Source organism: Coregonus lavaretus (genome assembly GCF_964263955.1).
Source record: "Coregonus lavaretus genome assembly, chromosome: 14".
In the NCBI taxonomy this organism is placed as follows: Eukaryota; Metazoa; Chordata; class Actinopteri; order Salmoniformes; family Salmonidae; genus Coregonus; species Coregonus lavaretus.
In genome coordinates this window covers 24,261,929-24,281,501 of record NC_140001.1, presented here as the reverse complement: position 1 = coordinate 24,281,501, position 19,573 = coordinate 24,261,929, and the positions used below count along the sequence as shown (strand labels likewise).

The window sequence follows — 19,573 nt, the reverse complement described above, 5'->3', positions numbered from 1 at the left end:
CATTTTCTCCCTGATACTGGGGATTTATGGTCACAGCAGTTCATCCCATGTGATATACAGTGCATTCCGAAAGTATTCAGACCTCTTGACTTTTTCCACATTTTGTTATGTTATGTTACAGCCTTATTCTAAAATTGATTATTTTTTTATTCCCTCATCATTCTACACACAATACCACATAATGACAAAGCAAAAACAGGTTTTTAGAAATGTTTACTAATTTAAAAAACGGAAATATTACATTTACGTAAGTATTCAGACCCTTTACTAAGTCCTTTGTTGAAGCACCTTTGGCAACAATTACAGCCTCGATTACAGCCTCGAGTCTTCTTGGCTATGACGCTACAAGCTTGGCACACCTGTATTTTGGGAGTTTCTACCATTCTTCTCTGCAGATCCTCTTAAGCTCTGTCAGGTTGGATGGAGAGCTTCACTGCACAGCTATTTTCAGGTCTCTCCAGAGATGTTCGATCAGCTTAAAATCCGGGCTCTGGCTGGCCCACTCAAGGACATTCAGAGACTATGTGCTTAGGGTCGTTGTCCTGTTGGAAGGTGAACCTTCGCCCCAGTCTGAGGTCCTGAGCGCTCTGGAGCAGGTTTTCATCAAGGATCTCCGTTCATCTTTCCCTCGATCCTGACTAGCCTCCCAGTCCCTGCCGCTGAAAAACATCCCCACAGCATGATGCTGCCACCACCATGCTTCACCGTAGGGATGGTGCCAGGTTTCCTCCAGACGTGACGCTTGGCATTTAGGCCAAAGAGTTGAATCTTGGTTTCATCAGATCAGAGAATCTTGTTTCTCATGGTCTGAGAGTCTTTAGGTGGATTTTGGCAAACTTCAAGCACGCTGTCATGTGCCTTTTACTGAGGAGTGGCTTCCGTCTGGCAACTCTACCATAAAGGCCTGATTGGTGGAGTGCTGCAGAGATGGTTGTCCTTCTGGAAGGTTCTCCCATCTCCACAGAGGAACTCTAGAGCTCTGTCAGAGTGACCATTGGGTTCTTGGTCACCTCCCTGACCAAGGCCCTTCTCCCCCGATTGCTCAGTTTGGCCGGGCGGCCAGCTCTAGGAAGAGTCTTGGTGGTTCCAAATTTCTTCCATTTAAGAATGATGGAGGCCACTGTGTTCTTGGGGATCTTCAATGCTGCAGACATTTTTTGGTACCCTTCCCCAGATCTGTGCCTCGACACAATCCTGTCTCTGAGCTCTACCGACAATTCCTTCGACCTCATGGCTTTGTTTTTGCTCTGACATGCACTGTCAACTGTGGGACCTCATATAGACAGGTGTGTGCCATTCCAAATCATGTCCAATCAATTGAATTTACCACAGGTGGACTCCAATCAGAGTTGTAGAAACATCTCAAGGATGATCAATGGAAACAGGAGGCACCTGAGCTCAATATCGAGTCTCATAGCAAAAGGTCTGAATACTTATGTAAATAAGGTATTTCTGTTTTTTATTTTTAATAAATTTGCAAACATTTCTAAAAACCTGTTTTCGCATTGTCATTATAGGGGTATTGTGTGTAGATTGCTGAGGATTTGTTTAAAATGTAATCCATTTTAGAATAAGGCTGTAACGTAACAAAATGTGGAAAAAGTCAATGGGTTTGAATACTTTCCGAAGGCACTGTACCTACGTCTCCTGATTACAAACCAAGTAATATGACTTATAGGTCTTCACGCTCTCTTGAGAACCTTTATAATCTCAAAATGGAGTCAGACGGCAGTGGTGAGCGCTCTGAGGTTGAGCCAGTCCAGGATGAAGTGGGCTTACCTGCGGCGACAGGTGTAGTGGAGACTTCCTAGGTTTGCCCTGAGAATCCTACCAGAGATGATTTTGGATCAGGAGGAGTGAGATTTCTGGAAAGAGTGGATCCCTGCTTTTTTGGCCAACCCATACATTGTGTCGTGCTGGGTAAAGGACCAACAGGGAATGGCTACATCTTTGTATGTTTAGAGAAGTGGAATTGTTTAGATGTGCGGGCGCTTCGAGTCACACGGCTCGGGGCTTAACCTGTGGTGTGCTTTGCTCTCCGGAGCAGGGCTTCGCTAAAAGGGGTGATCAGTGGGGTAGCGTTGAGTGTAGAGGTGGATCAAATTAAAAGGAATATTCCTAGTGTTTGTGATGCCCGCCGTTTGGTGAGATGTAGACCCGGTGGCAATGGCGAGACTGAGAATACCCTGTCTATCTTGTTTTTCCTGATAAGGTCAGGTTATATTTGCTATTCTGTGAGGGCCTATGTTCTGAACCTGCTTCAGTGCTTTAGGTGCCAAGGATTCGGACATGTTGCAGCAGTGTGAAAGAGATTCCACGATGTGAGAAATTTGCAGGAGGGCATAGTCAGAGGGAGTGTACAGTTGGGATAGAGAATGCACTGTGTGTCAACTGTGGGGATGCCCATGCAGCTGGGGATCCGAAGAGCCCTGTGAGAGAGAGACAGGTTGAGATTGCCAGAGTTCGAGTGGGGCAGAAAGTTTCCTATGCTGAGGCAGTGAAGAGAATAGAGGATAGGCCAAGGGTGAGTGAGTCGACTAGGAGCCCCCCCAGTGAATAGACCTGTAGAGAGAGAGCCAGAGACAATGAGTTTTAGTAAGGTTGGATTTCAAGTGTTTATTGCCATGGTGATCAACTGCACTGCACTGATGTTGCAGCAGCTGATAAATATTTGGGTGTGAGAGATTTTAGTGCAGAAGATCTACAGAAAGTTTTGAGAGAAGGGGTTCCATCCTCCCAGGCCAACTGCCTGGTGTAGGATCATTTAGGCCCAAGTGTTGGGATGGGGTGGTGGGTTTTGGGGGCAAGTATACAGGACGGCAGGTAGGTATCAAATCTGTTGATGTTTCTTTGAGCAAGGCACTTAACCCTATTTGCTCTGGATAAGTGTGTCTGCTAAATGGCTGAAATGTAAATGAATACTAGGTGCAGGTTTAGATGGTGGTGCAATTTAAGGTTTTCCCTTTATTTTTTGTTTCGTCACAATGTGGAATGCAAATTCCGAACTGAGAAAGGCAGCAATACGCCTAAAAGCGTCTAGTCTACCGGAAATTCACAAGAAGAAGTCTGTCACTGACGTCAGTGCAGGACTAGGTTGCGCCATTTTGAAAGTAGGAGCAGGGAGAGGGAAATTTTGCTAGCAAGCAGCCAGCTAAACCAGAAGCGTTGCAAAGTGTTCCAAGGGAGCATTGCTGATTGTCAAAGTACTGCTAAGCAAGATAAGTGACATGAGAAGTTGAAGAATAGTAGGGGAAAACAGCCACACACTCTATAGCTTTACGATTCCCCTGCACTCAGCGAGATTCTCCTTGTACACACCCTAGCACGGCAAAGTGGAAAGATAAGCAAGGGCCCCAAGCAAGCCCTCCTCGACAGAGATTCCCTCTCACCACCATGGCAGGTAAAGTTAACTAGCAGGCTACTGTCGTTAGCTAGCTATGATGCATGAATAGAATGGTCAAGTTAATCGCACATAAATTCTACAAATTGTTTTGATGTAACGTTAGATTGTCAGCTTTCTTGCCATTTGGAGAGAAACTAGCTAAGGTTAGCGTACTACGAGTTGGGAGTGTAAACGTTACTCTGCATGTGTTGTCCAGCTTTAGCGGATGCTTCGGCTAAGTTAGCTAGTTAGCTAACTGCACCGCCATCAACAACATTAGTTAGCTACCGTAATGTTAACTAACTTTGCTAGTTATCACTTCCACTCTGTATTGAAGCTAACTTTACCAAGCAATGATTTCTATAAGTTGCTCAATAGTTGTCTTCTCTTGATTATGTTTTATGGAAAGTAGCTACAGTATTCAGGAGATTATAAGCAAAGCATGCTGATCTAGAAGATTCATATTTATCTTTGACATCAGAGCCATTACGATGCAGCTTGATTTTTAAAGCATTGCTCTGTTTGTGGGGTTCCAGGAGCTGGCGGCGGAGGCAATGATGTGCAGTGGTGCTTTTCTCAAGTCAAAGGAGCGATTGATGACGATGTGGCTGAAGGTAAGAGACTGATGATTCGGACGTCTCTAGACTGCTAGCTAGCTAGTTGATGTAGGGTGCAGTAAGCATTGTTCAGACTAACAATCACAGTCACTGACTCACTTTAACTTCTCCTCATAAAACATAATATACCGTAAAACTTCAATTAATAATAGCCTGGGTGTTTAAAGCGTCTTTTTGAGCCATGTGTCTATTAATGCACACAGATCTGGCTCATTTGCACAGTTAGTTGATTGTTTAATTCCAGCGTTCACTTCAAGCATTTTAATCAATGCATTCATTTCCTGCACTGTGTTATCATTTACACATTGTGTCACGTTTCTTTTGTCTTAGTATGCCTCTATTTCGAAGTTGTTGACTGTTTTTGTGTTTGCCAGTTAGCTAGCAGTTCTCAGCTGTTATCAGCCAATGGCTAGCCGTTTTTTACTGGCGATAAAAACGGATGATTGCCATAATTTTTTCAAGTCATTATTGAATTATTTTAGGTAACACATCAAACATTAAACCTTGTAAACTATTCATGGAAATTCATGATAACCTCATAAACAATTAATTTAGAATTGTTTATTTGAAACAGGTGTTTATTTGCTAAAATGTGTGCCGTTGCCTGGCTATTAAAAGGGACAGGTGGCTATTTGAGACTCAGTTTAATTGAAGTTTTAAGGTACCCACAAAACATGTCAAATAATAAAGGGGCATGGCACTTTTGTGATCAGATGTGTGGTGCTAGTGATGATGCATAATTGATTGTCTGGAAATTGTCTGTGACCCAAATGGAAAGGTAAGATGATGTTGGGTGATTCTCATGAAGGAGCTATAGTCTGTCATGACATGCAGTTTTGGTCTGTAGCCTACTTCATCTCATGATGTAGGCAAATAAAGCATTGGTAAAGAGCCAATGGTAACTGTTGTACTTTTCCACTTAAACTCATTAAGATGCTGGGACCACCATGACACTTTTGCTTTTTAATTTGAGAGCTAGTAGCCTAATTGGGTTTCTAGGCTGCATAGACGGTGTTCTTAGTTGCACATAAGATATAGGGAAAGGTATAAGGACTATTGGGTGCCTTTGGCTCACCTCCTCCGTTGAAGTGTATGAATGGCTAGGAGCCGAATATGCTTGATCATGTGTGCACATTACAAGGTTCTGTTTACAGTACAAGCTTTGCCTTATAAGAAGCGTAACAAAGCAGAGTAGGTCAGGATCTGTGTATGTCTGTAGCTAGATTTCCATCCAATTGGCGACAAATTTTCATGTGAATATGAAAAAATCTGCATAAAAACAATATGCGCATTTTCCCACCAGAGATGTTTCCATCAAATGTACTTGTTGTGGATAAAAGGCTCTGCGTGATGATGTAGTGAACATAAATATAACTTTTAGGGTTAAATTCCCATGTACCTAATTTAAAACAACAAGTTAAATGGGTTTCCATTGCATTTTCAACTCTACTGATGGTTTTGTCACAATTTTTTTTGCATTAAATATCAAATGTGCCCACTCTGGCCTTGGCACGTGCGCTCTAGCCAACAGCTCGCAGATACAGTACAGGTTTAGCCTAAATGATGAGATTATTATGGACAAAAGAGCAACAGTATTTTTATTTGTCAAACGGCAGCCAAGCATTGATCCTCGTGTCACCAGAATAAAACCCTCAATATTTATTGTAAAGGAGCATCAAGCTCATCACCGTGTACTTTCACCACCCTGTGAAGTTCATAATTTATTTCATCTGTAGCCTAATAAACTGCATGCTTTTCCAAGTCGTATTGGGAGGACCACACAATATATCATCACGTGACTAAAAGTTTACTTCGATATGATAGTTATTATATCAACATTTGCGCATAAATGTTTCTACCACCACTTCTTGCATAATTAATTTTACCGACACAAAAATATCCCACCTTGTCTAGCGTACTTTGTTTTGTCAACATTTGGAACGTTTACTGACATTTGCAGTTTCCATCAGGCCTGTCATTACATTTTTAACCGACATGTACTTTACTCACATAAAAAGGTTGGATGGAAACCTAGTTACTGTGTGCCTGGCCCTTTTTTAAGTTAATCTGAACAGACTTTCAGACATGCAAAAGGATGCAAGACTCATACAGTGACAATGTGGGATATGCAAGAGTTTTCATGCTGCTGCAAATGATAGTTTCTTTCTGCTTGTTTCCTTTCCCCTTTGTCTGTTCCTATTGGAACTGTGGGGAGGCAGTGTGTGGCTGTGGCAGGAGCTGAGTCAAGCACTTCTCCATAGAACTCCTATTATGTTGGTGATAGCACTACCCTACACTCAGGCTTGTGCCAACCTCAGTCATAAGGGAGAGATTGTTGAGTTGAGCTAAAGGCAGCGGGATGAGAATTCTATGGAAGTGGTTAGCTGCAGATGCTACGTTTGTTTTACATTTTCCCTCTGGGGTGGTTAAGTAGGCCTATATCTTGCTTTCCACAGCTTCACAAAATCAGATGTAGGCTAGTAGTACTATGCTAAGTAGTGAAATCAGTGCACCACTGTAGGGCGCTAGATGCATTGCAAAATGGATAGTTACCCCCCAAAACATTGCAAATGTTGATACATCTTGCAATAAGCAATTTAACATACTAATTGTCATGTTATTTGTGACAGCTGACATCATATCCACTGTGGAATTCAATCACTCTGGGGAGCTACTAGCCACTGGGGACAAGGGGGGCCGCGTTGTCATCTTTCAGCAGGAGCTAGAGGTAAGTGAAGGTTCCTGCTCAACACAGTCCACTAAAATCAATTACTTGACAGAATCTTGTCTCAGTAGTACATTTATTTTTTACATGATTGGAATCAGAATCTGTTATGTAATTGAGCAGAGCAAGAACCAGCCACAATGCCGTGGAGAGTACAATGTTTACAGCACCTTCCAGAGCCACGAGCCTGAGTTCGACTACCTGAAGAGCCTTGAGATTGAGGAGAAGATCAACAAGATCCGGTGGCTGCCTCAGAAGAACGCTGCACAGTTCCTCTTGTCCACAAATGGTCAGTAGAGCAGTGTGTGCATGTAGCCTTACCCTCCCCAGCCCTTTCCTCTGTTGAAGATGGGGAAAACTCTAGATAAGCTGTTCATTACATTGACTCATTTGTATGTTTTGAATAGGAGAGGGAGCAACATAAATATATTGCTGGTGCATAAGCAGTGTGACATACATGTGTGTTGTCTTGCAGATAAAACTATAAAGCTGTGGAAAATCAGTGAACGGGACAAGCGACCAGAGGGGTACAACCTGAAGGAAGAGGATGGGCGCTACAGAGACCCCACTACCGTCACAACACTACGGGTGTGTAGACCTTCACGCACCCACTACCTATACCCTCCACACTCAGAGACCCCAACACTGACACAACACTAAGTGTGTGTAGACTCATCCTATATACCTAATCCTATACACACACAACTCATACTACAGAACCTGCTAAATCTCCTCCTCTTCACCATAGGTCCCAGTGTTTCAGCCCATGGACCTGATGGTGGAGGCCAGCCCCAGGCGAGTGTTTTCTAACGCACACACCTACCACATCAACTCCATCTCAGTCAACAGCGACTGTGAGACCTACCTGTCTGCCGATGACCTTCGCATCAACCTCTGGAACCTGGAGATCACTGACCGCAGCTTTAGTATCCTCTGTTTGGTCCCCATCACTGTTCCTTTCAGTCTTTCTGATGAAGGTGATCTTGATCCGTCTCGATTTCATGCTGTCAGATTTTTTTAATTCTACATTGAGTTTGTCTTGGATAGCACTGAAACCAATTTGACTGAGACAGCACAATTCAAGTAATTTGTGGGTCAGGGTAGTTAAGGAGCCCCCTTATTTGTGGTGGTGTCAGAGCTGTTATGTTTGCCCTTGACCTCACTGACCTCCTCAGACATTGTGGACATCAAGCCAGCCAACATGGAGGAGCTGACAGAGGTGATTACAGCAGCAGAGTTCCATCCTAACCAGTGCAACACCTTTGTCTACAGCAGCAGCAAGGGCACCATCCGCCTCTGTGACATGAGAGCATCAGCTCTCTGTGACCAGCACTCCAAACGTAAGTGGCATGTGACAGTGGAGTCCATGATTTTAGTTTCAGACAGAATGCTGTGCCCTGTGGAGACGACCAGGTAAAGTGACTAAAATGGCATATTGATTAAAATGACTACATGTACCCAGTTTTTCGGAGACAGATTAAAAGTACTGAAAAGCCCAGCAATTTCAGAGACCTTGGAAGCAGATGTTTCAAGAGTCCATTCCTGTCATTGATTACTCCAATGAACTGACTAAGCGAGCACACTTCTCCTTGTCTCATTCAGTGTTTGAAGAGCCTGAGGATCCAAGCAACCGCTCATTCTTCTCTGAGATTATCTCCTCCATATCTGATGTCAAGTTCAGCCACAGTGGGCGCTACATGATGACCCGGGACTACCTATCCGTCAAAATCTGGGACCTCAACATGGAGTCCCGTCCAGTAGAGACTTATCAGGTCAGCTGGTGTCTGTGTGGTGGGAGATAGTGACATCATGGATGTTGCATCCAAAATTATATTTGCTTGTCCAATCTCTAAACTTTAGTTTGATACATAAATCCTCCACTAGGGGGAGATATTGTGTATAAATGTGTCCTTTACAAATGTGCACCTCAAGACACTCAAGAAGAAGGCCTGATTTCATTATTACTGAAACAGGATACAAGTGGAAAATATAAAGATCCAGTCCATTAAAAAAATTGGCGGCCCCTTACACGTCAGTGTTGTGATGCAAAAATTATAGCAAAAATGTATAGCGCATAGAATTAAAAAGGTATTGTCGGACATTATTCATTCTAATCAGACAGGTTTTTTACATGGGCGATACGTTGGAGATAATATAAGGCAAGTACTGGAAACAATAGAACACTATGAAAAATCTGGGAAGCCAGGCCTACTATTCATAGCAGACTTCGAAAAGGCATTTGATAAAGTACGACTGGGGTTTATATATAAATGCCTGGAGCATTTCAATTTTGGAGAATCTCTTATAAATTGGGTTAAAATCATGTATAGTAAAATAGTAAATAATGGCTGTTTCTCAGAACGTTTTAAACTGTCAAGAGGAGTGAAACAAGGTTGTCCACTATCAGCATATCTATTTATTATTGCCATCGAGATGTTAGCTATTAAAATCAGATCCAACAATAATATCAAGGGATTAGAAATCCAGGGCTTAAAAACAAAGGTGTCATTGTACACTGATGATTCATGTTTTCTTTTTAAATCCACAACTTGAATCCCTCCACAGCCTCATAGAGGATCTAGATACATTTTCTAACCTCTCTGGATTACAACCAAATTATGATAAATGTACTATATTACGTATTGGATCACTAAAACAAACAAATAAATTTTTACATTACCATGTAGTTTACCAATAAAATGGTCTGATGATGATGTGGATATACTCGGAATACATACAGTGGGGAAAAAAAGTATTTAGTCAGCCACCAATTGTGTAAGTTCTCCCACTTAAAAAGATGAGAGGCCTGTAATTTTCATCATAGGTACACGTCAACTATGACAGACAAATTGAGAAAAAAAAATCCAGAAAATCACATTGTAGGATTTTTAATGAATTTATTTGCAAATTTTGGTGGAAAATAAGTATTTGGTCACCTACAAACAAGCAAGATTTCTGGCTCTCACAGACCTGTAACTTCTTGTTTAAGAGGCTCCTCTGTCCTCCACTCGTTACCTGTATTAATGGCACCTGTTTGAACTTGCTATCAGTATAAAAGACACCTGTCCACAACCTCAAACAGTCACACTCCAAACTCCACTATGGCCAAGACCAAAGAGCTGTCAAAGGACACCAGAAACAAAATTGTAGACCTGCACCTGGCTGGGAAGACTAAATCTGCAATAGGTAAGCAGCTTGGTTTGAAGAAATCAACTGTGGGAGCAATTATTAGGAAATGGAAGACATACAAGACCACTGATAATCTCCCTCGATCTGGGGCTCCACGCAAGATCTCACCCTGTGGGGTCAAAATGATCACAAGAACGGTGAGCAAAAATCCCAGAACCACACGGGGGGACCTAGTGAATGACCTGCAGATAGCTGGGACCAAAGTAACAAAGCCTACCATCAGTAATACACTACGCCGCCAGGGACTCAAATCCTGCAGTGCCAGACGTGTCCCCCTGCTTAAGCCAGTACATGTCCAGGCCCGTCTGAAGTTTGCTAGAGTGCATTTGGATGATCCAGAAGAGGATTGGGAGAATGTCATATGGTCAGATGAAACCAAAATATAACTTTTTGGTAAAAACTCAACTCGTCGTGTTTGGAGGACAAAGAATGCTGAGTTGCATCCAAAGAACACCATACCTACTGTAAAGCATGGGGGTGGAAACATCATGCTTTGGGGCTGTTTTTCTGCAAAGGGACCAGGACGACTGATCCGTGTAAAGGAAAGAATGAATGGGGCCATGTATCGTGAGATTTTGAGTGAAAACCTCCTTCCATCAGCAAGGGCATTGAAGATGAAACGTGGCTGGGTCTTTCAGCATGACAATGATCCCAAACACACCGCCCGGGCAACGAAGGAGTGGCTTCGTAAGAAGCATTTCAAGGTCCTGGAGTGGCCTAGCCAGTCTCCAGATCTCAACCCCATAGAAAATCTTTGGAGGGAGTTGAAAGTCCGTGTTGCCCAGCGACAGCCCCAAAACATCACTGCTCTAGAGGAGATCTGCATGGAGGAATGGGCCAAAATACCAGCAACAGTGTGTGCAAACCTTGTGAAGACTTACAGAAAACATTTGACCTGTGTCATTGCCAACAAAGGGTATATAACAAAGTATTGAGAAACTTTTGTTATTGACCAAATACTTATTTTCCACCATAATTTGCAAATAAATTCATTAAAAATCCTACAATGTGATTTTTCTGGAAAAAAATGTCCTCATTTTGTCTGTCATAGTTGACGTGTACCTATGATGAAAATTACAGGCCTCTCTCATCTTTTTAAGTGGGAGAACTTGCAAAATTGGTGGCTGACTAAATACTTGTTTCCCCCACTGTATCCCAAATGAAATAAATGATCTCACTCCAAAAATGTTTAATAGAAAGTTAGCAAAAATAGATAAGATCTTGCTACCATGGAAAGGTAAGTACCTGACAATTTGTGGAAAAATCACACTGATTAACTCTTTAGTATTATCCCAGTTTACCTATTTGCTTATGGTCTTGCAACGCCTAGCGAACAGTTTTTGAAATTATATGAGAGAAAAATATTCAATTTTATTTGGAACGGCAAGCCAGACAAAATTAAACGGGCCTATTTATATAATGAATATGAATTAGGACAGAAATTATTAAATATTAAAGCATTAGACCTATCACTAAAAGCTTCAGTCATACAAAAGTTATACTTAAATCCAAACTGGTTCTCTAGCAAATTAGTAAGATTGTCTCACCCAATGTTCAAGAAGGGACTTTTTCCCTTTATTCAGATTACAACCCCTCACTTTCAGGTATTTGAAAAGGAAATAATCTCCTAAATATCACTATTTCTAAAACAAGCCATAGAAAGTTGTTTGCAATTTCAATTTAATCCTCCAGAAATGACAGAACAAATATTGCAACAAATATTGTGGTTAAACACAAATATACTAATTGATGATAAACCGTTCTTTTTTGAGAATGTTTAAAAAAGGTATAATCTTCGTAAACAATATTATCGATAGGAATGGTGGAGTTATGTCGCACATGCAGCTAACAAAAACATATGGAAATGTCTGCTCTACCCAAAATTACAACTAAATAATTGCAGCATTACCGCAAAAATGGAAGAGGAAAGTGGAAGGAGGAAAAAGGAAGGAACTTGTCTGTCGGCCTTGCATTAAAGAACATAATTGGTTAAAGAAAATTGTGATAAATTAAAAAGTTTACCAGTTTCATTTAAGGACCAAAAGATTGACAGCCGTCCCATATAGATTGCAAAATAGTTGGGAAGAGATTTGACGTACCGATTCCATGGCATAGTGTTTATGAACTGATACGCAAAACGACGCCGGATTCAAAACTTAGTTTTTCAATTTAAATTATTATATACAATTCTTGCTACCAATAGAATGTTATTTGTATGGGGGATACAATCTTCCCAGCTCTGCAGATTTGGCTGTGAAGAGACAGAATCATTAGATCATTTGTTTTGGTACTGTCCATTTGTAGCTTGTTTCTGGACAGAGGTCCAAGAATGACTGAAGGATTGCAATATTTGCATGGAGCTGACCCTGCAGATAGCACTACTGGGTGATCTGAAAAGTCATAGTCAACTGATCAATAAAATAATAATACTTTTAGCAAAGATGTTTATTTTCAATTCACAAACTGTAGAAACAATGAGAATAGAAAGGTTGAGAACTTTTATAAAACATCACAGTACAGTTGAAAAATATATGGCAAATAGAAATCCAATATGGATGGTGTTAAGAGATAGATGGGAGGTGTTGAATGGAGCTGAAGGATGGGACTAATAACAACAAGATAACTAGTGTAAGACATGCTGTGTCCATAATAAGTATATAGGTTATATATTGTGAGCTTTTGTGAAAGAGCACAGTTAGAAAGATATGGCATATAGAAGCATACCAGATGGACATCATGAAAATGATTGGAGGAAGTTCAGGAGTAAAAACAAACAAAATATAATTAGTGACTGTGTCCATAAAATGTATATAGTATGTATAAGCATGAAGTAGAGGCCTAAAGCGTTGTTGTTCACTAGTTTACTCCAATTAGGGAGAGGATGGTGTGGTTGGAAAGTAATAAAGGAGAATATATTTTTAAAGGATATGTATGTATGTATGTATGTATGTATGTATGTATGTATGTATGTATGTATGTATGTATGTATGTATGTATGTATGTATGTATGTATGTATGTATATACAGTGGGGAGAACAAGTATTTGATACACTGCCGATTTTGCAGGTTTTCCTACTTACAAAGCATGTAGAGGTCTGTAATTTCCAGAAAATCACATTGTATGATTTTTAAGTAATTAATTTGCATTTTATTGCATGACATAAGTATTTGATCACCTACCAACCAGTAAGAATTCCGGCTCTCACAGACCTGTTAGTTTTTCTTTAAGAAGCCCTCCTGTTCTCCACTCATTACTTGTATTAACTGCACCTATTTGAACTCGTTACCTGTATAAAAGACACCTGTCCACACACTCAATCAAACAGACTCCAACCTCTCCACAATGGCCAAGACCAGAGAGCTGTGTAAGGACATCAGTGATAAAATTGTAGACCTGCACAAGGCTGGGATGGGCTACAGGACAATAGGCAAGCAGCTTGGTGAGAAGGCAACAACTGTTGGCGCAATTATTAGAAAATGGAAGAAGTTGAAGATGACGGTCAATCACCCTCGGTCTGGGGCTCCATACAAGATCTCACCTTGTGGGGCATCAATGATCATGAGGAAGGTGAGGGATCAGCCCAGAACTACACGGCAGGACCTGGTCAATGACCTGAAGAGAGCTGGGACCACAGTCTCAAAGAAAACCATTAGTAACACACTACGCCGTCATGGATTAAAATCCTGCAGCGCACGCAAGGTCCCCCTGCTCAAGCCAGTGCATGTCCAGGCCCGTCTGAAGTTTGCCAATGACCATCTGGATGATCCAGAGGAGGAATGGGAGAATTTCATGTGGTCTGAAGAGACAAAAATAGAGCTTTTTGGTCTAAACTCAACCCGCCGTGTTTGGAGGAAGAAGAAGGATGAGTACAACCACAAGAACACCATCCCAACCGTGAAGCATGGAGGTGGAAACATCATTCTTTGGGGATGCTTTTCTGCAAAGGGGACAGGACGACTGCACCGTATTGAGGGGAGGATGGATGGGGCCATGTATCGCGAGATCTTGGCCAACAACCTCCTTCCCTCAGTAAGAGCATTGAAGATGGGTCGTGGCTGGGTCTTCCAACATGACAACGACCCAAACACACAGCCAGGGCAACTAAGGAGTGGCTCCGTAAGAAGCATCTCAAGGTCCTGGAGTGGCCTAGCCAGTCTCCAGACCTGAACCCAATAGAAAATCTTTGGAGGGAGCTGAAAGTCCGTATTGCCCAGCGACAGCCCCGAAACCTGAAGGATCTGGAGAAGGTCTGTATGGAGGAGTGGGCCAAAATCCCTGCTGCAGTGTGTGCAAACCTGGTCAAGACCTACAGGAAACGTATGATCTCTGTAATTGCAAACAAAGGTTTCTGTACCAAATATTAAGTTTTGCTTCTCTGATGTATCAAATACTTATGTCATGCAATAAAATGCAAATTAATTACTTAAAAATCATACAATGTGATTTTCTGGATTTCTGTTTTAGATTCCGTCTCTCACAGTTGAAGTGTACCTATGATAAAAAATTACAGACCTCTACATGCTTTGTAAGTAGGAAAACCTGCAAAATCTGCAGTGTATCAAATACTTGTTCTCCCCACTGTATATGCGAGAGGAAAAAAAAACAAAAAAACATATGGGGGATTGGAAGTGATGCAGACAATTACATTGATGGAAGTTACAATCTATCTGCAATATTAAAGCTGATCTATTTTTATAATGTTCACCTGTCCTGTATTGGCCCCTGTTGTATTTCACTGTTTTCAAGCAAGGATACAATTGCTTGATTGTTGTATAATTTGTTGTAATTTGAAGGTATGCATATATTAGACTGAACCAATATATTTTTTTTTTGCAAATATAATGTACTTTTTTCAGTGTCTTGATTTAACTATAATTTTCCTCCCAACAGGTTCATGAATACCTCAGGAGTAAACTGTGCTCACTCTATGAGAACGACTGCATCTTTGATAAGTTTGAGTGCTGCTGGAATGGAAACGACAGGTGAGAGTCAAGTTTAGCATTAGATTTAGCATCAAGTTTAGAATTCATGAATTATGAATAGCTGTCTGACATTGATCAGGAAGTTGATGCTGTATGATACATTAGATCAGGGATGGGCAACTCCAGTCCTCTGGGGCCGGAGTGGTGTCACAATTTCCCCCCCATCCCTAGCAAACACAGCTGATTTAAACAAATTACATTCTAAACTGAAGATCATGATTAGTTGTTTAAAGGAGTCCGGTGTGTTAGCTGGGGCAATCAATCAGGCCCCCGAGGACTGGAGTTGCCCATCCCTGCATTAGATCAATGTTTGACATTGAGAACACGTTAAAGACTCCTCAAAGTAATAGTTTTATTTATTTATAAGTTGTACATAGTAATTTTATGTTCCATTAGGCCTACAGAAGAAAGGCTGTAGCTACTGTAAGATACAGTACATGGGGATATCCCCTCATCTGAACTGAGTGGCACAGGCCTTATCAAAGGCTGCCTTTATCGCTGTCAAACAGAACTCAAGGCTCATCCTTGCATTTTCATGTCATCTGAATCCGCCTAGAGTTTGATAAACGGTATTGGCACTTGGATTGGAACCGGTGCTATGGTCAAACAGAACTCAAGGCTCATCCTTGCATTTTCATGTCATCTGAATCCGCCTAGAGTTTGATAAACGGTATTGGCACTTGGATTGGAACCGGTGCTATGGTCAGATTACATTAAAAAAAAATTTGTATTACTTGTTAAACGAAATCTATTTCTCTGAGCTATTGTATTAGTATAATATAATTTCCCATCTTATTTTTTGCATATCATATAGCTCAGTATTTGTATTTTATTTAATACAGTATTTTTGCTTATCTTTATCAAGGGTGCCAATAATGATGGACCTGACTTTACATGCCACAATACAGTTGAATTTTGTAAGGCTTAATATGCCTGAGATAAATGAACGTTTTGGTTTGATTCTGTGATCGAAAGACTCTGACGTGAAACCACTGTCAGTCTGCCACTACCCCTGTTTGATACCCAACCCTTGTCCTCCTCAGTGTTGTGATGACGGGCTCGTACAACAACTTCTTCAGGATGTTTGACCGAGGCTACCGGCAGGATGTGACCCTGGAGGCGTCTCGGGAGAGCAGTAAGCCTCGCTCTGTGCTCAAGCCCCGCAAGGTGTGCACAGGTGGGAAGCGCAAGAAGGACGAGATCAGTGTAGACAGCCTGGACTTTAACAAGAAGATCCTCCACACGGCCTGGCACCCTCAGGACAACATCATCGCAGTGGCCACCACTAACAACCTCTATATATTTCAGGACAAACTGTAACAAATATTCAATGAACCCTTCATATCCCAGATCCCACTTTAGCCCCACTATTCTAGTCCCCAAAACCTCAACTGGAGAAGTGCAGCATAACGCCTCTGTTTTGATGTCTTTCTTCATCTTATTTTCTGTTCAGGGGGCTCCAACAGTACCACACTTCTCCTGCCACATTGCAACTGTTGTCCACTACATCCCAAAGGGAACACTTTTATAACACTAGTCTTTGGGATATTGTTTATTTTGTTAATTTACTATGTTGCTCATTTAACGGTTTTGTATATACAAGCATTTTTTTTCTTTTGATAGGAAGTTATTTCAACTCGGTTCCCTCCCACCCCTTCATTGTTGACACAGATCACAACATTGCTATTCTTCACTGACCAAATTGGCAAGCTGTCAGCTCTCCATTTTTGTCCCAGGCCATTTGTCAAGTTGCCAAGTTTGATGTAGACACACACATACACACACAAAAGCTCAACACAGTTGGTGGGCTGGGTTGGGGTCTGGGGGTAATTTTGAGACGACTATGTAAAATATACAGTTAGCCAGTCTGAGACTACAGACAAGGGTTAACAGTCTGGTAAGCACAGTGCCCTTCTCCAGAGGTAACCTACAGTATGAAGCCGTTGCTTTTCCAAGTAAATGGTAGTGGGCAGAGGCGTTGCAGCCTAATCTCCCTCTTGCACTTAGAGTGCCACCATGTACAGCTCAGCACAGAGGCTCCAGTGCAGTTATTGCAGGAGAAAGACAGGCCTGCCTTGGCTGACCTGCATGACTTGTCAGTTTTTAAATGTGAGCGGCACCCATTTGAACCTCTGCTGCTAAGTTCCATGCATGCGTCTTGACTTATGCTTATGTTTCTTGTGAAATTTAAGTTTTCCCTCTGGATCAAGTTTTTTGTTTGTATGTTTTTTAATGATGTTTTGTACTTCAGATAAAGAATAATCACTATAATTAGTTTATTTTTGTATGAATTAAGAAGACAGAAATATTGATAACCTTTAACCCCCTCACACTACTTGGTGTAGTCTGATCACTGTTGTCTGTTAAGCTGTAGGTTTTTGACTGATCTGTGGACTGAAGGATTACTTGGACTGGTGATAGTTAATGTGACTTATTGTATGAGCATTGTGTTAAATTCAAGTGGGTTTAAAGATGGAGTGCATATGAATATGCCATTTAAGAAGGGCTTTATGCATGTTGAATGTCCAATAAGTATTTTCAGGTATGTGCCACTGCGGACTCATAGTGGTCATTAGTTTTTGTAATAGGGTTACTTTAACCGATATTGACTGGAATGGATTCGGGTGCTTCTGAGTTTATTAAGCTAGTTCATTTGCGCTAATTGTTTTAACTCCAGTGTGGATTTGTTTGTGTGTGCCATGGCTGTGTTTTCTAAACATTTGCACTGAGTAAAATATCATTTAATAATAAATAGGCCATTGTACGTATGGGAAAGGCATTATCTGTTCGCTTCAGTTTGACTGAAGAAATGCTCTTAACCGCGCGTTCACTGTGTCAGGTTTATTGACTAGACAGGGTTACTGACTTGAAATATTTTATGAAACACAATGTTCTCTCTCTTTGATTGTGCATAAGTTCTTTATGCAGGAAACAAACTCAACTGTTAAGTGAGGCATGTGTTCGTGGGTATCATTGGATGGAATTACTGGTTAATGTCAGCTCAGGGCATTGGAGACAGTATTTCAAATGTACGGTATTTCCAGCGTTTGTACTGTGTTTAGTTAATGTGGCATTCTTTGTTGATGATATTTTGGGAGGTAAATTATTTTTTGTTCTGGCTGCAGCACATGGCTATGCGAATACTTGATTGTGAGCCATTGGATCGTAATAAGTTAGCATTAAGCTTATCAATTGAGTCTCATTTACTAGTAATGCTACCAATAAGCACCATTGCAGACTGTCTGCAATAAAGGTCATTAGCTCTACTGGTTTTGTGAGGGTCACTTCCTCAAGACTCAGCGTATGTCCTTGTTGAATACTTTGATTTTCTTATGTTTGTTTTGTGGACAGTTTATAACGGCTGTCACTTATAATCGCTGTTGTGAAAATGTGTCATGACATGAGGAACAAGAGTAGCCTACTACTAGCCTAATGTTTAGTCATGGTTAAGATGTAAAATGCTCCATAGAAGAAGCAACACGTTATACCCCTAACCCCATACCACCATCACACTCTTGGCATCAGAACATCACGGCTCAGTTAAGGTACAAATGTAATTGTTGTCACAGATTGGCTCTGATATATATATATATATATAGCGACACCGGAACAAAATAAATGAATACTTCCCCCCACACACTCCTGTCTTCACAGCTCTTGTGCAAAGCCACCAAATGTCGTTCAGAAGGACCAAATTGCCTTTTTCATAGCAGAGGAAACAAGATAATCAAGTATGTTTCCTGAAGTGACTGGCAGCTTGTCAGGCAGGAGAATGCTCAGGGGAACTTAAATATAATGTATTCACAGGACTCACAACAGAATGCACTTTTTATTTTTGTGAATTTCTTTGATTTTGTATGTTTTGTTTGAGGGCTCTTGATAAAGATTGTGGGAAATTTTGGGTGATAAAAAAAAAATGAAAACAGGAGTTTTAAAGGTTCACAGTATAGGTATGTTTGCCTTTGTCAAATGGAATAAAATACAGTTTAGATTAATGAGTAATAAAGAATGAATACAATAATTGTGTAATACGTTTTTGACTTCTTTCAGACACATGAGATGCCTTGTATTTGAATGTCCCCATTATAATGTATAATGTTCTCCTACAGGAAAGTGTATTTTCATTACATACACAAGTAACATTTGAAAATAGAGAAAATAAAGCAAGAGATCAGAAAATTGAAATTCGAAATACAAGGAATATGCATCGCAAACATCTGTTTATTTGACTTATATTTTGCAAAACAAATTAAAGTTAGTAGTGAAATAATTTGGTGACGTCTCTCAGGTGGGCCAATCATATATGATACGCCTGCGTTCGCTTGGCAGTGTTGCCAATTTAGCGACTTTGTCGCTATATTTAGCGAGTATTCAGACCCCTCTAGCGACACATTTTCAAAAAAGCGACTAGCGACAAATCTAGTGACTTGAAAGCGCGTATCGTTCTTACTCTTCTCAACGAGCAGCGGGTGCTTTGTTACCCCTGTCCCAAAGCACTCACAGGCGGCCCAGTCTTCGCGCAGCAGTCCCTCCCAGCTGCAGTCAGAGTAGGAGATGTTCACCCCTCCGCGTCCAGACTGCAAATGAATCGCGCATGCGGGAAGCCGCCGCTGGCTGATTCCGCCCTGGCTTACATTCAGGGCGGGATGTAAATGTAAAACATTTTTAAAAAGAAGA

The 19,573-nt window shown here is 41.1% G+C and overlaps 1 protein-coding gene across 1 annotated transcript; it reads left to right on the top strand.

Annotated features, from left to right (window-relative positions):
* Window positions 1–3,108: 3,108 nt before the first annotated feature.
* Window positions 3,109–18,911, top strand: LOC311141818 (serine/threonine-protein phosphatase 2A 55 kDa regulatory subunit B alpha isoform). The gene is made up of 10 exons (XM_084177294.1): window positions 3,109–3,400; window positions 3,919–3,996; window positions 6,630–6,727; window positions 6,848–7,013; window positions 7,200–7,312; window positions 7,473–7,650; window positions 7,900–8,064; window positions 8,327–8,496; window positions 14,805–14,896; window positions 15,940–18,911. Exons 1-10 carry the CDS (start codon window positions 3,394–3,396, stop codon window positions 16,214–16,216), a joined length of 1,344 nt encoding a protein of 447 aa, XP_084033420.1. The 5' UTR covers window positions 3,109–3,393; the 3' UTR covers window positions 16,217–18,911.
* The last annotated feature ends 662 nt before the right edge of the window (window positions 18,912–19,573 follow it).

What these genes read in the sequence shown, in the direction of transcription:
- LOC311141818 (XM_084177294.1), top strand. An exon ending in TCTTTCAGCAGGAGCTAGAG is followed by an intron (nt 6,728 to 6,847) that starts GTAAGTGAAGGT and finishes GTAATTGAGCAG; the next exon opens with AGCAAGAACCAGCCACAATG. An exon ending in GTCCAGTAGAGACTTATCAG is followed by an intron (nt 8,497 to 14,804) that starts GTCAGCTGGTGT and finishes TCCTCCCAACAG; the next exon opens with GTTCATGAATACCTCAGGAG.